The sequence below is a fragment of the Capricornis sumatraensis genome, chromosome 6 (assembly GCF_032405125.1).
Source record: "Capricornis sumatraensis isolate serow.1 chromosome 6, serow.2, whole genome shotgun sequence".
Lineage (NCBI taxonomy): Eukaryota > Metazoa > Chordata > Mammalia > Artiodactyla > Bovidae > Capricornis > Capricornis sumatraensis.
Genome location: NC_091074.1, coordinates 99,105,020 through 99,121,852, shown reverse-complemented (window position 1 = coordinate 99,121,852; position 16,833 = coordinate 99,105,020). Strand labels below are relative to the sequence as shown.

The following is a 16,833-nucleotide window of genomic DNA, read 5'->3' as shown; positions in this document are numbered from 1 at the left end:
TTAATGTCCTTTAGGACTGACTGGTTTGATCCCCTTGCAGTCCAAGGAACTCTCAAGAGTCTTTTCCAACACCACTGTTCAAAAACATCAATCTCTGGAGTTCAGCCTTTATGGTCCAACTCTCACATGGCATGACTACTGGAAAAAACCATACCTTTGACTACACAGACCACTGTTGGCAAAATAATGTCTCTGCTTTTTAATATGCTTTCTAGGTTGGTCACAGCTTTTCTTCCAAGGAGCAAGTGTCTCTTAATTTCGTGGCTACAGTCACCATCTGCAGTGATTTTGGAGCCCAAGAAACTAAATTCTCTCACTGTTTCCCCATCTATTTGCCATGAAGTGATGGGACTGGATGCCATGGTCTTAGTTTTTTGAATGTTGAGTTTTAAGCCAGCTTTTTCACTCTCCTCTTTCACTTTCATCAAGAAGCTCTTTAGTTTCTCTTTACTTTCTGCCATAACGGTGGTGTCATCTGCATATCTGAGGTTACTAATATTTCTCCCAGCAATCTTGATTCCAGCTTTTGCTTCATCTAGCCCAGCATTTCGCATGATGCACTCTGCATATAAGTTAAATAAGCAGGGTGACAACATACAGCCTTGATGTACTTCTTTTCCCATTTGGAACCAGTCTGTTGTTCCATGCCCAATTCTAACTGTTGCTTCTTGACCTGCATCCAGATTTCTCAGAGGCAGGTCAGGTGGTTTGGTTATTTCCATCTCTTGAAGAATTTTCCATAGTTTTGTTGTGATCTACACAGTCAAAGGCTTTAGCATAGTCAATGAAGCAGAAGTATGTTTTTCTGCAATTCTCTTTCTCTATGATCCAGCATATGTTGGCAATTTGATGTCTGGTTCCTGTCTTTTCTAAATCCAGCTTGAACATCTGGAAATTCTCGGTTCACGTACTGCTGAAACCTAGGTTGGAGAATTTTGAGCATTACTTTGCTAGCATGTGAGATGAGTGCAACTGTGGGGATAGTCTGAAATTCTTTGACATTGCCCTTCTTTGGGATTGGAATGAAAACTGATCTTTTCCAGTCCTGTGGCCACTGCTGAATTTTCCATATTTGCTGGCATATGACTGCAGTTCTTTAACAGTATCATCTTTTAGGATTTTAAATAGCTCAGCTGGAATTCCATCACGTCCACTAGCTTTGTTCATAGTAATGCTTCCTAAGGCCCACTTGACTTCACACTCCAAGATGCTTAGATCTAGATGAGTGACCAGACCATCATGGTTATCTGGGTCATTATGATCTTTTTTATATAGTTCTTCTGTATATTCTTGCCACCTCTTCTTAGTATCTTCAGCTTCTGTTAGTTTCATACCATTTCTGTCCTTTATTATGCCCATCTTTGCATGAAATGTTCCTTTGGTATCTCTAATTTTCTTGAAGAGATCTCTAGTCTTTCCCATTCTATTGTTTTTCTCTATTTCTTTGCAATGTTCACAGAGGAAGGCTTTCTTATCTCTCTTTGCTATTGTTTGAAACTCTGAATTCAGATGGGTATGTCTTCCCTTTTCTCCTCTGCCTTTTGCTTTTGTTCTTTTCTCAGCTATTTGTAAGACCTCCTCAGACAACCATTGTGCCTTTCTGCATTTCTTTTTCTTGGGGATGGTGTTGATCGCTGCTTCCTGTACAATGTTACAAACCTCTGTCCATAGTTCTTCAGACACTCTCTCAGCTCTAATCCTTTGAATCTATTTGTCACTTCCCACTGTATAATTGTAAGGGATTTGATTTAAAGTGTGTTAGTCTCTCAGTCATGTCAGACTCTTTGCGACCTCATGGACTGTAGCCTGCCAGACTCCTCTCTCCATGGGGTTCTCCAGGCAAGAATACTGGAGTGAATTGCTATTTCCTACTCCAGGGGATCTTCCTGACCCAGAGATCGAACTCACATCTCCCACATTGAAGGCAGATTCTTTACTGTCTGAGCCACCAGGTAAGCCCAGGATTGCCTTTATTCAGACTTAATAATAACAGTTTACTCATTTCCCTGCTTTCCAGCCCTCTTGCATCCCACTTCTTGCTCTTTCCTTCCCGTTTCTTTTTTTCTCCTGGCTGAAGATTGTACTTTCCCAGGAAGGGCTTTATTATCAGCCCGTGTGCTCTCTGCTCAGGAGGCTCATGCTTCATTCAAGCCTGTTTCTGTCCCTCGATACTCCTGTAACTCCTCCTGTCTGTGGTCCAGTTTATGGTCAAAATTATGGAATTGATTTAGATCATACCCTTATGCCTAGTGGTTTTCCCTACTTTCTTCAATTTAAGTCTGAGTTTTACAATTAGGAGTTCATAATCTGAGCCACAGTCAGCTCCTGGTCTTGTTTTTGCTGACTATATAGAGCTTCTCCATCTTCAGCTGCAAAGAATATAATCAATCTGATTTTGGTATAGACCATCTGGTGACGTCCATATATAGGAGGGAGACCAATTACAGAGGTAACTGACATCAGGCTGGCTTGTCAGTTACCAGGGAAACCAGCAGAGGAGCCCGTCCCTCATGTATGGATGTGAGAGTTGGACTGTGAAGAAAGCTGAGTGCCAAAGAATTGATGTTTTTGAACTGTGGTGTTGGAGAAGACTCTTGCAAGTCCCTTGGACTGCAAGAAGGTCAAACCAGTCCATTCTGAAGGAGACCAGTCCTGGGTGTTCATTGGAAGGACTGGTGTGAGGCTGAAACTCCAATACTTTGGCCACTTCATGTGAAGAGTTGACTCACTGGAAAAGACTCTGATGCTGGGAGGGATCAGGGGCAGGAGGAGAAGGGGACGACAGAGGATGAGATGGCTAGATGGCATCACAACTCAATGCACATGAGTTTGAGTGAACTCCAGGAGTTGGTAATGGACAGGGAGGCCTGGCGTGCTGCAATTCATGGGGTCACAAAGAGTCTGACACGACTGAGCGACTGAACTGAACTGATGCCATATTCATGGCTTAGAAGACTGAATACTAAGGTGTCAGTTGTTCCCAAATTAATGTACAGATTCAAAGTAACCAAAAACTAAGGAAGCAGTATTGCAGAAATTGACGAGCTCACTGGAAAAGTTTTATGGAAATTTTATGGAAATTGACGAGCTCACTGGAAAAATTTTATGGAAAATGGATATATTTTCAAAGAAAGGAAATGTGGGAGGTCATGACTTAACTAAAATCTGTGGGAAACAAGACCCCATGTGACTGTCATCAGGACAGACATACAGATCAGTGGAGACTGACCCACAGGTTTGACATAGAACATCCATAACACATTTGGTCAGTTGATATTTTGACAAAACGAAGGTGATAATGTAATTCGATGAAGAAAGTATGGTCTTTCCTGTAAGTTTTGGATGACCACTTGTAAGTAAAAATGAACCCTGATGCTGACCCTGCACACAAATGTAATTTAACTTGAAATGAGCCACTGACCTAACAACTTCCAAATAACCCGTGGAATGTATAAAAAGTCACACAAAGCTGAGTCAAGGTGTCAGGGTACTGGGTTCTCATTTGAGCGCCCATTCAGGTCACTGTGGCTGCAGGACTGAGGTTTCCCTGCCCACTGGCTGGCAGCAGAGACCATCCCCATTCCAGGCCCACCAACAACCTGGCAGCCAGCACAGGAGGCCCCCATGCGCTCACCCGCTGTGTCTCTGACTTCCTCTTCTGTGACCCGCCAGAGAAAATGCTCTGCCGTTACAGCACCCACGGAACTACAGTGGGCCCACCCAGATCATCTCTCTTTAACCAGGTAACAGAAATGTCTCATCATACAGATGGCTAACAAACACAAGAAAAGATGCTCATCATCACTCATTATCAGAGAAATGCAAATCAAAACCACAATGAGGTACCATTTCATGCCAGTCAGAATGGCTGTGATCCAAAAGTCTACAAGCAATAAATGCTGGAGAGGGTGTGGAGAAAAGGGAACCCTCTTACACTGTTGGTGGGAATGCAAACTAGCACAGCTACTACGGAGAACAGTGTGGAGATTCCTTAAAAAACTGGAAATAGAACTGCCTTATGACCCAGCAATCCCACTGCTGGGCATACATACCGAGGAAACCAGAACTGAAAGAGACAGGTGTACCCCAATGTTTATCGCAGCACTGTTTATAATAACCAGGACATGGAAGCAACCTAGATGTCCATCAGCAGATGAATGGATAAGAAAGCTGTGGTATGTATACACAATCGAGTATTATGCAGCCGTTAAAAAGAATACATTTGAATCAGTTCTAATGAGGTGGATGAAACTGGAGCCGAGTATACAGAGTGAAGTAAGCCAGAAAGAAAAATACCAATACAGTATACTAACGCATATATATGGAATTTAGAAAGATGGTAATGATGACCCTGTATGCAAGACAGCCAAAGAGACACAGATGTATAGAACAGCCTTTTGGACTCTGTGGGAGAGGGAGAGGGTGGGATGATTTGGGAGAATGGCATTGAAACACGTATAATATCATATGTGAAATGAATCGCCAGTCCAGGTTTGATGCATGATACTGGATGCTCGGGGCTGGTGCACTGGGATGACCCAGAGGGATGGTATGGGGAGGGAGGAGGGAGGGGGGTTCAGGATGGGGAATACATGTACACCTGTGGTGGATTCATGGATGTATGGCAAAACCAATACAATATTACAAAGTAATTAACCTCCAATTAAAATAAATTTATATAAAAAAGAGAAGTGTCTCATGATGCATGTAGCTTTGACCATTTCTCCTTGAAATCCTACACATTATTTTTCAATATATATTTTAGACCATATTCTAAAATGCATTCAAAATTAGCCCTGGGATTTTCCTGGTGGTCTAGTAGTTAGGATTCTGTACTCCTAATGCCAGGGGCACAGGTTTGATCCCTGGTCGGGGAACTAAGATCCCGAAAGCCACACCAAAAAAATGAGGCCAAAAAAAACAGTCTTGCTGTATCTTCCCAGGAGGCTTACCTAATTACTATTCTGATATAAGACCCCTAAGATCCAGGAAAGACTTTCACCTCCAGTCTTCTCGTCTAACATTATTAGCTGTATCAGCTTGCTTCTGGTAACATCTCTAATACCTATCATTTTCCCATCATTTTAATTCCAACCCTTCCTTAAGTGTTCTGTCTTATAGGAGTCTTATATTAGTTTCCTTTGGCTGCAGTAATAAGACAGGGTGGCTTATAAAAACAAAAAATGTATTCTCTCACAGTTCTGGAGGGCAGAGCGCCCAAATCAAGATGCCAGCAGGGCTCTGCTTCCTCTGAAGGAAGACCAGAGCCAGTCACTCCTCCCTACTCCCTCAAGCCATTTCCAGAGCTGACTCCTAGAAGCCCACCCTGCTCTCCCAGGGAAGTCTGATAATGAAACCAATGAATCTTTTCACATCCCCTCAGAGCATGTGTGGCATCATGAGTTTTGATAACTGAAAACTAAAAATGCTGCCTGCCATATCTGTAAACAAAGGCTGTTGCGGCCGTTAAGCCAGCACATTACCGCCACTCCCAATGGTGAGCTCTGAGGGGACTCAGGATGTGAAAACATAGGATAGTGGCCTCAGACAGTGAAAGTTCATAAAATGAAAGTGTAAGTTGCTCAGTCGTGTCTAACTCTTTGCGACCTCGTGGACTATACCGTCCATGGAATTCTCCAGGCTAGAACACTGGAGTGGGTAGCCCTTCCCTTCTCCAGGGGATCTTCCCAACCCAGGGATTGAACCCAGGTCTCCCACATTGCAGGCAGATTCTTTACCAGCTGAGCCACAAGGGAAGCCCACATCAAAGGAAGGTACATATCAAAGGAGCAATTCAGTAAGCCCAGACTCTTGCATTTCCCCATACATAGAAGAGTGTTAAATTCCTTGAGATATCATATCTGGTTTTCTTTAATTTACAGTAATCTTTTGATGTTTCAACCACCTGGTCATTTGTTGCAAAAAAATCCTATATATCCTGGGTCCCCACCTTTGCCTCTTCGGAACAGTTTTCTTAAGATCATCTGAAAGTCTGCTGAATAAAACAAAGCTCTCAGCTTCTAGGTTGTGCTTTTTTTTTTTCCAGTTGACAATAACCAAGCCAAACTTTGGGTCGGGTTGATCCTGCCCCTAGAGGGAAACCACAAGACACATTGATCTTCCTCTTATGATTTAGAAGCTATTTGCTGTATACTATTTTGGGAGTTAGGTGAGAGATAACTGTTTGCAAACTGCCTTGTAAAGTATATGACTAATTCCCATCACTTCATGGGAAATAGATGGGGAAACAGTGGAAACAGTGTCAGACTTTATTTTTTTGGGCTCCAAAATCACTGCAGATGGTGATTGCAGCCATGAAATTAAAAGACACTGACTCCTTGGAAGGAAAGTTATGACCAACCTAGATAGTATATTCAAAAGCAGAGATATTACTTTGCCGACTAAGGTCCGTCTAGTCAAGGCTATGGTTTTTCCAGTGGTCATGTACAGATGTGAGAGTTGGACTGTGAAGAAAGCTGAGCACCAAAGAATTGATGCTTTTGAACTGTGGTGTTGGGGAAGACTCGAGAGTCCCATGGACTGCAAGGAGATCCAACCAGTCCATTCTAAAGGAGATCAGTCCTGGGATTTCTTTGGAAGGAATGATGCTAAAGCTGAAACTCCAGTACCTTGGCCACCTCATGCGAAGAGCTGACTCACTGGAAAAGACTCTGATGCTGGGAGGGATTGGGGGTAGGAGGAAAAGGGGACGACAGAAGCTGGATGGCATCACTGACTCAATGGACTTGAGTTTGAGTGAACTCCGGGAGTTGGTGATGGGCAGGGAGGCCTGGCGTGCTGCAATTCATGCGGTCGCAAAGAGTAGGACACGACTGAGCGACTGAACTGAACCTCGGACAGTTCAAGGAGCTTAGTAGACCTAGTTCCTCATAACCTTCTCCTAACCTAAATGGTGAAGTCATTCATTTTATTTCTACATATAAAATCCACCAGGCATTGTTGCTGCTGCTTTATACAGGATATTTGTTTAGATTTCCTAAGATTTACCATCGTTCTTGCTCAACAATCTTTCCTGCTTCTTCTGAAAATTCACCTGTGATCATTCTCCCACTGCCTGAAGCAGTCTCATTACTATTACACTTAAGGTAGTTCCCCTCACTACTGTTAAACAGATCTGTCTTAGTCTTCAATTATCTCAGTTCACTCTGATGGGTCTATGTGCAAATTTATTTTTATTTACCTTACTCGGGGTTTGTAGGACCTTCTTGACCTTCATGGATTAATGTCCTCAGTCTATTTTGGAAAAATATATACCATCTTGTCACACATTTCTTATGCTCCCACCCCACCCCCCCAGCTTGATAGGGAAAGAGTAAAGAGACAAAGTAGGTCATAAAATAGTTAATTCCCACTAGGGGATTGTAAGTTTTAAAAATTGGGGAGACCCCTGTGAGTTAATGATCACTCAAGAAAGCAAATTTGGTTAACCTCGAAAGCAAGCTGGCTTGCTTAGCGACAGAAGCATGAGTCATGCCCCCAAACTGCAAACCAGTGGTGGCATGAGTCCACATCCTGCCCAGGGAGCTCAGTCAGCTGATGACCCCCAGGACATGCTCTCCGCATACATGAAAACAGTAACCTGTGGACCTGGTTGGACCATGTAGGGACAAGAAAACTCCCCTGCTCAACCTGGAGGAGGAACTGATATGGAAGGGTGACATCTATTCAATGAAGACAAAGAAGATCTCCTCCTCCTCACTTTTCCTTTGATTATAAAACTGTAGCCCACTAAGTTCTCAGGACACAGTGCTCTCTCGCCCATTTGCTTGTAAGCCTCACAAGCACCCTATTCTAATAAATCACTTATCTATCACTTCACCCTTCGCTGGATTCTTTCTGCATGGAGACATAAAAGATCAGGGCTCTTTGGAGCCCCATGAAATGACACTAAATGCTTTCACCCTGACTCAGCTACTCCTAAGATATCAAATAAACAAATACTAAAGTTTTTCATGGGGCCTTTAATGGCCGTGCTACTCCAAGTGTGGTCTGTGACCTGACGGCATCAATATTCTCAAGAAGCTCCTAAAAAACTCAGAATCTCAGGTATTCCCAGGGACCCACTGAATCAGAATCTTCATTTAAACGAGTCCACAGGCAAATAACATCCCATTCAAGTCTGAGAAGCACTGGGCTCTGTCTCTCAGCCTCTCTTCCACATTCACCACTCCTGATATCCCCACTGCATTCTACAGAGCTACTTTTATCTTCCAGTTCACTAATTCTTCTATAATCTTAGCTTCTTAATTGATGTATGTAACACACACACAAAATTGCACAAAGCATAAACATTAGAGCTCTGTAAAACATTACAAAGTAAATACTCATATCACCACCCATGGCTTCCATGTCTTGGTTATTGTAAACAGTGCGGCAGTGAACATTAGGATACATGTATTCTTTTGGATAATGGTTTTCTCCAGGTGTATGCCCAAGAGTGGAATCACTCGATCATATTTTAAGTTGTATTTTTAAGTTTTTTAAGGAATCTCCATACTGTTCTCCAAAGTGGTTGTGCCAATTTACATTCCCACCAGTACTGTAGGAGGGTTCCTTTTCCTCCACACCCTCTCCAGCATTCATTGTTTGTAGATTTTTTGATGATGACTATTGTGACTGGTTTGAGATGATCTCTCGCTGTACTTTTGATTTCTATTTCTCTGATAATTACTGATACTGAGTACCTTATCATGTGCTTTTTGGCCTTTAGAATGTCTTCTTTGGAGAAATGTCTATTTAGGTCTTCTGCTCATTTTTTGATTGTTTTATATCTATATTGTTTATATATATATGAGAGAGACAGACAGACAGCAAGCTCCATGAGCTGTCTGCATATTTGGGGGATTATTCTCCCATTCTGTGGGCTGTCTGTTCATTCTGTTGATAATTTCCTTTGTTGCGCAGAAGCTTTTAAGTTTAATTAGTCCCATTTGTTTATTGTTGTTTTTATTTTCATTACTCTAGAAGGTGAATCCAAAAGGATCTTGCTGAGATTTATGTCAGAGTGTTCTGCCTATGTTTTCCTCTTAAGAATTTTATAGGGTTTGGCCTTACATTTAGGTCTTTGATCCATTTTCAGTTTATTTTTGTGTATGGTATTAGGGAGTGTTCTAATTTCATTATTTTACATGTAGCTGTCTAGGTTTCCCAACACCACTTATTGAAGAGACAGTCTTTTTTCCACTGTATATTCTTGCCTCCTTTGTCATAGATGAATTGACCACTGGTGCATGGGTTTATCTCTGGGCTTTCTATTTTCCATTAATCTATATTCCTGTTTCTGTGCAAGTCCCATACTATTTTGATTACCGTTGCTTTGCAGTATAGTCTAAAGTCAGGGAATCTGATTCCTCCAGCTCCCTTCTCTTTTTCAAGATTACTTTGACTATTTCAAGGCCTTCTGTGTTTCTATATAAATTAAAAATTTTTTGCTCTGGTTTTGTGAAAAAGTAGTAGTTTGATAAGGACTGCACCAAATCTGTAGATTCCCTTGGGTAGGTCGTATTATTTTATCTCTACTTATCTCTGAAAGTAAAAGTTGCTCAGTCATGTCCCACTCTTTGCGGCCCCATGCACTATCCAGTCCATGGAATTCTCTAGGCCAGAATGCTGGAGTGGGTAGCCTTTCCCTTCTCCAGGGGATCTTCCCAACCCAGGGATTGAACCCAGGTCTCCTGCATTGCAGGTGGATTCTTTACCAGCTGAGCCACAAAGGAAGCCCAAGAATATACACCATTGGTAGTTTGGTAAGGACTGCACTGAATCTGTATATTGCCTTGGTAGGTCATGTTATCTTATCACTACTTATCTCTAAGTGAAGTGAAGTTGCTCAGTGTCCGACTCTTTGCGACCCCATGGACTGTAGCCTACCAGGCTCCTCTGTCCATGGGATTTTCCAGGCAATAGTACTGGAGTGGATTGCCATTTCCTTCTCTAGCAGATCTTCCCGACTCAGGGATCAAACTCAGGTCTTCCACATTGTAGACAGATGCTTTACAGTCTGAGCCACCAGGGAAGTCCTATTTATCTCTAAGGGAGTGCTAAACACTGTACTTGAAAAGAGAGGCATGGGGAGTCTTTCTCTAGAAAGGATTTTCATTTACTACCACCAGGTAACTGGGCAGCTGCAGCCATTGCAGGGACTGTTTATTTTCAGACCCTCCCCCACAACTCTCAGATTCCAACATTCGATAACACATCCAATGCAAGAGGATTCACAGGGCTCCAACCCTTCATGGCCCTGCACTCCAACCTTTATCTACTTGGCTATCTCCCTGCTTAGCTCCTTGGCCTTGGAGTAAACATCTCCAGAACAAAAGCAGCCCCAGTGTTAGGCTCAGCACTTTGCTTTCTGCCATCTTCTGAATCTTGGCCTAGAAACTGTTTGCTATTTTTAGCTCTCTGATTTGATATATATTCTAACTTTCCTAACTGTCCTTCACCGACAATGAAGTGTGAATCATGTGGTCTCTCATTCCCCGGAGAGAACTACAGTGGCTTCCTCTTCCTCAATATATTCTCAAATTGCTCTGGAGGTATTAATTACATTTATTCCAAAGTCTCCTTTAAACAACTACAGAGTTATTTATATGAAATATGTTTCATCAGGTCTTACTGTTTTTGTTCATGAGCTTAGTTCCTTTACAGAATTAGTCCTGTTTACATAAGAAACTGTTCTTGGGGGTGTCCTCATCTTGGTATTTGGGAGGCCAGCTTGTCCACACTCTCCAAGACCTCCTTCCCTCCAGGAGGAGGATACTGCTGCCAGGCGAGAGCCACATCCTCAACCTGCCAACTTACACCCACTTTCACCCTTTCTCTCTGGTCAAATGCTCCCTCGCAATACTCAAGAATCACCTCCAAACCAAAAGTCCTGGCAACAGAAGGCCTTCATCATCTCAGGCAAATGCTTGCATTCTGTTGAACATGCCTCACTTTTCCTTTGATTTGGGCCCTTGCTGAGACTTGAAAGGGGGAGAGACGGGTGAGAATGCAGTAGAGAGAAGTAACCAGAAGGGAAAGAAAGACTATGAGCAGGACCAGGAGACAGGAAAGCAGGGGCATGTGGACAAGAAAGCACCAGCAGCCCAGGGGGCTGGACCTCACTGGGAGAGGGTGAGAGGCTGCAGAGACAGGTCCAGGGAGCAGGCTGCGGCATGTTAGAACTGAAGGGGCATGTGGAGTCTGCCCTCCACACGGCAGGCAAGGAGGAGCAGGGGGTCTCAGCAGAATAACTTGGTCTGCCACATGGAGGGCCTGGCTTGAGGTGCCACCTGACATGGCGGTCTGGTGCAAGGCCCACAGATGCTGGAAAACAGGAGAGGCTCCTAGGAGCCAGGTTACTCACCAGCAAGAGGGGACCCTCTGGAATGTCACAGGCCTCCAATGTGGATGAATACATGGGCAGCAAGAAGGCGGCTTGCTCACACCCATTCTCTGCTTCCCATACTTTGATCAGTCCCCGCTCATCCACAGTGACAACCAGTTGCAGTCGAGGGTAGGTCACCAGATTCACCAGAGCAGCAGACTGTACAGGGCTCGACCAGAGCTCCATGCCCTGCACAACAACAAAATGAATGTAACAACTCACAAAGGGCTCATTATTTTCTCAACACTTACTAGTTTCATTGATTCAGCCATCACCCAGGGCACACTGGGGACATGCAGGATGAGGGGTGTGATCCCCATCCTCACAGGATGCACAGCACGATATGGGATACAACACAAAAGCAATGTTCCCCTGGACTTCCCTGGTGGACCAGTGGTTAAGAATCTGCTTGCCAATGCAGAGGAGATGGGTTTGATTCCTGGTCCAGAAGATTCCACATGCCGTAGGGAAACTAAGCTCACGTGCCCCAACTTCTGAAGCCTGTGCACCCTTAGAAAGCCTGCCTGGCAACAAGAGAAGATCATGCAGCAATGAAGACCCAGCACAGCCATAAACTAAATAAATAATATATTTATTAAAAAAAAAAAAAAAAGTAATGTTCTACACAAAGGACACATTTGTCCTAGAGAAGAGCAGTGGCTGAGCGTGGGTGCGGCGAGTGCCTGGGGCTAGAGCCATGGCCAGGAGGACTGAAGGTGGGGTCTGGGGTCCACACTGGGATGTCTGAAGCACTACCAGTGGTCAACTATGGCTTAACTGAGGAAGGCTGGGCAGGGAGGCAGGACCAACACCACCCTCCACCCTGCCCTGGACTGGAGCTGTACTCAGGACCTGAGTTCCAGAGGGCTGCATACAGAGAACTTCCATACAGAGCATCCCACCTCGTCCCCAGGAAGCCCAAGTTTACAGATAAACTAATTTAGGCTCATGGATGCAAACAGTTTCTGTTGAATAACTGCAGCTGCCCTGCTCGGGACATGCCGTTCCCATTGGGGTGCCCAGTGGTGCTACCACGGGCCTGGCCTGGCCAAGGTCCACGCCCTGTCATGGCCATTAGCACAGAGAACAACTGCTCTCAGATGGGCTGACTCCCAGCTCCCCGGTCTCTCCCCCCAGGATTCTGAAAGCTAGAAGAGTGAGGTAAAGAGCAGGCCCATGGCACATTAACAAAGGGCATCAGAGAACCAATCCTCTAGCCATTGTTTCAGAGTTTTCCAGAGCTGTGACGAAGTTTTTTTTTTTTTTCCTTCCAATTTGTAGTTATTATGGTCCTTTTTGTATCAGGTGTTATCTTGTTAGCACAATCTTTTCCCAGTTATGATAGCCCAGTATTCTTCCTCTCTCTTCTTTCTTCCCCCTCACATCAACATATCAATAGCTGATTTCTGCTGCTGGAACAGCTAACAAGACCATCACTAGTAGAAACTCTGCACCAGTGACTGGCTCATGTCAAGTAGATCTCGGAGACCACACATTACTCCCCAGTGGCCAGTGGTATGGAAGTAGGCAAAGTAGCAGTGAAACTTCCCTTCTCATGTCAGAATCGAAAGCAGTGACCAGGGGAAGAGAGCATGGAAACAGGCTACATATTGCATGACTCCAACCAAATGACTGAACTTTTTAAAAATAAAGTAAGATTGGAGATGTGCTCACAAGAGGGATTAAGATAGGGAAGCAGGGAGAATGGATGCAGAGTGGTCTAGCCCTATAATAAACAGACCACAGTAGAGTTCAACCACGGCCTGTACCCAAACCCAGCCTACTGCCCATTTTTGAATTTTAGTTAAAGGAAAAAAACAAAGAGCATTTCATGACACTTGAAAACAACACGAAACTCACATCTGAGTGTCCATAGTTATGTTGGAACACAGTCACTCCCTTTTGTTTACCTGTTATCTATGGCTGCTTTTGCATTACAGCCACAGAGTTAAGTTGTTGCAGAATCACATGGTTTACAATGCTTGAAATATTTGCTCTCTGGTCTGCTGACCAGAGAAAGAAAAGGTCTTACAGAAAGGTCTTTGACCCCGGCACCAAAGCTCTTTCAAGTCAAGATCTTTTTGTTTTGGCAACTATGGAACCTCCCAGCCTTTGGGTCTCATTCCTGCCCAAGATCCCTAACCTACTAAGCCTGCAAGGTCTCATGTCCACACCCTGAGGCAGGTCTCTTTCAGGGCAACACAACTGCAATGAGACAGAAACCAGCTACATGCACCCATGGTCACCAGGGACCTTCATGGGGAATTATGTCAAACATCATGGCATATATATGAGGAAAATAAAGCACATGGAAGAGAAAAATCCATGATAAACAACTGAAAAACTATGGAGGAAAGACATACGATGCAAATAACTGTATCCTTTAAACAAAAATAATAATTATAATCAAATATGAAAGGGTTCCTAGTAGTTAAAAATGTTTCTGTAAAGCAGTCAACAGATACTCTCTAAAGTATACAGACCAAGAAACAGAATCCACTAATAAAATATAAAATTTAATAAAATCAGAAATGAATAAAAAAGTGGTTACCTCTGGAAATATAACCTTAGGAAAGCGGAAGGAAGGGCGATTTTTTTTACTTATGAATTATTGATTAGTCCCATTTTCCTTTTCATATAAAAGCGTTGATAGTGTTTTATGAAAATCAAAGTAAATTAGAACTACCCAAAACTCATTCCCAAATTGCTCTGCCCCTTTGCCCTCTCACTGCTCCCATCCAGTGCCCCTAACCTTCCTCCCTTTCTGAGTTCCTATCCCAGTTTCTAGAGTCCCTCAGACGGCCTGGTTTGTCATCTGGTATCTGCTGAATCCTGGGTTGGAGCCCAGCTAGGGCTTTCGGACTCACTCACTCACTGGCAGCCAAGCACCCCCATCGCCTAACACGCTTCACACCATTCTCTCTCACGGCTTCTACCATGAAGTCTGGGCAGAGGAGCAACCCCCAAGGCAGGCACAGGGACTCTAGAATGCAGCTACCACACGGACTGAGAAGTCAAGCCCACAGATCACAGTCAGGTCTCTGACCACCGTGCCCTGTTCACGGGGGCAGTCTGCGGGTTAGGTAGGGCTTCCTGGTGCCCTACTCAGGAGCTCGCCCTCTGCTCATTCTGCACTAAGTTCACGTGGAAGGAAACTGTCATGTCCAGCAAACCCGAACAATAGCACAAGATGAGCAACCACCTCACCGAGTCTGTCTACTTAATAATGCAAGGCTCTAGAGGGACCTCTCCTTGTCTAGGGTGTTTGAAAACACAAGTTATCTAGTTTTCCAGGAAAAGATCCATGGGCCCAGGCAGAAGCCCTGGATCTGCAAGTGACCATGTGGTTCAACTCAGATGCTTCTCCTCTCTGTCTCAGTCTAAACCTGTATAAAATTAGGATGATAATAATAATGGATACTGTGAAGAATATTGGCTACTGTGGGAATCAAATGAGAAAATGGATAGGGAAACTTTTTAACCATAAGTGCCAACCAAGTCTGAAATTACTAATAGTTATTGAAGTTGTTAACACTTAGTTTGCAAATGGGTGAGTAAAAGTTGCATTATCTGGGCAAAACCAACCAGAGGCCAGCATCAGCTCCAATGTGGACATCACAAAACTGTGCAAGCCAGCTGCCATCCCCTTGCATGAACAGCCTCCATCAGGCACTGTAAAAATGCCCATCTCCCTGAGGCAGGGCAGCAGACAGTTAAGGGCATCTGCAATCAATCAGACTCAAGCTTGAAGAGTGACCTGGCACAATGACTGAGCCTCCTGCAGCTCACACTTTTCACTGTACAATGGGACTCCCACACCTCACAAGTTGACTGTGATGGTTAAAGAGAATAAAGGCAAAGGGCTGCAAGACTGAGGACACAGCAGAATCCATAGCGCTCATCCTGGCCCCCTCCCAGGCAGCTCACCTCATGCAGATCCCAGGCACGCACGGTGCCATCTGAGGACACGGTGCACACCACGGACTTGTCCCGACCATCAAACCGGAACTCGCTGGTTGAGATGTAGGCCAGATCATCTATCTCTCCTGAAAGAGAACACAGACTTGCCTTGAGCACACATATGGGTGCTCAGGATATGAACACTCAGCTTGGTAGGTGGGACAGTCATCCCTCTTTCTCTCTCAGAAGCAGTGCTGATTCAGGGCACAGCGGTAGACAGAGTTTGGACTTCAGACTTACAACCCGGGTATCATGCCCAGGACTGCCTGTCATCCCACTGGTCATGTAACTGTGAACAACTTCCTTACGTTAGCTTCTTTCTACTCTGAAACAGATATAATGATCTCTGTGAGGATCAAATTATATAGAACAAGTATAGAAACCAGCAAGTGCATATCCTCATTAAGTGGTACTTTCCAACTAACTGGCTGAAAGACCAAATCCCTGGAGACGTGACAGGGAAGCCGTGGGAATGTACAGAGTTACCACTTTGTCACCCCATACCTTTGTGCCCAGCAAGGGCTCTGCAGGTAAAGTCCTCTGGCCGCCCAGATGCCATTCGGAACTCGAGCTCAGATCGGCGGAGATAGTACTGTTTCCATGTCTGTGTGCCCAGGGTCATCTGGGAGGCTTTACAGGAGGACCAGCGTCTCAGACACAGCTGCCTGAAACACAGGCCCCAGTTCCAGGCAGAAGAGGAGTCATTTGAAGGTGTTTTGGCATCAGTAGGCCTAGTTTCAATTCCCAGTTTCAGCATCTCTTAACATTAGCCTGGACAACTCGCTTTGTCTATGCAGGCCTCAATCTCCTTTGAGGGATCCAGTGCTGAGGTGGGATGCAGGTTTTCCTATACTCACTGAAACTCTGCTTATTCTACCAGAAGTAGCATACTTACAGCCTGTGGGCAGAATGGGTATCCAGATTACCTTGTTTGGTCTGCTTAGGACTGAAAGCACAAGTGCAGTCACTCAGTCATGTCCAATTCTTTGTAACCCCATGGACTGCCAGGCTCCTTTGTCTGCAAGATTTTCCAAGCAAGAGTACTGGGGTGGGTTGCCATTTCCTTCTCCAAGAGATCTTCCCAACCCAGGGATCGAACCTGGGTCTTCTGCATTGCAGGCAGACTCTTTACCATCTCAGCCACTAGGGAATCCCTTTGCATAGGACTGGCCTACATGAAGTAGTTGCACACACTTAAAAATCAAATTTCACACACAAATCAGGTAAAAGATAATGGTTTAGCTATACTGAAATCAAATTACCACCTGGTAAAACTTGTCTGGGGCCACAGAGAACTGTTCCCTTCAGATAAGAATGGGCTTTCAGGAAATTCCCTGGCAGTCCAGTGGTTAGGGCTCTGCACTTTCACTGCTGAGGACCTTAGTTCAGTCTCTGGGTGGGGAACAAGGATCCTACAAGCTGAATGGCAACCGACAAAAAAAAAGAATCAGCTCCGCCAGAGCCTTCACCATCTGTGTCATCTC

The 16,833-nt window shown here is 44.4% G+C and overlaps 1 protein-coding gene and 1 non-coding gene across 3 annotated transcripts in view; both read right to left on the bottom strand.

Moving 5' to 3' along the window:
- FBXW12 (F-box and WD repeat domain containing 12) overlaps positions 1-16,833 on the bottom strand; it is a 35,998-nt gene that overhangs the window by 12,043 nt on the left and 7,122 nt on the right. The window contains exons 3-5 of one of the 2 annotated variants that reach the window (XM_068974167.1): positions 15,854-16,014; positions 15,317-15,435; positions 11,369-11,578 (exon numbers count right to left, since the gene is read on the bottom strand). In XM_068974167.1, coding sequence (XP_068830268.1) covers positions 11,369-11,578; positions 15,317-15,435; positions 15,854-16,014 — 490 coding nt within the window. The remainder of the gene's footprint in view (positions 1-11,368; positions 11,579-15,316; positions 15,436-15,853; positions 16,015-16,833) is intronic. The other variant, XM_068974168.1, reaches the window with a different exon arrangement.
- On the bottom strand, positions 16,428-16,499 carry TRNAC-GCA (transfer RNA cysteine (anticodon GCA)). Its single transcript has one exon. It is a non-coding gene; the product is annotated as a tRNA-Cys (tRNA).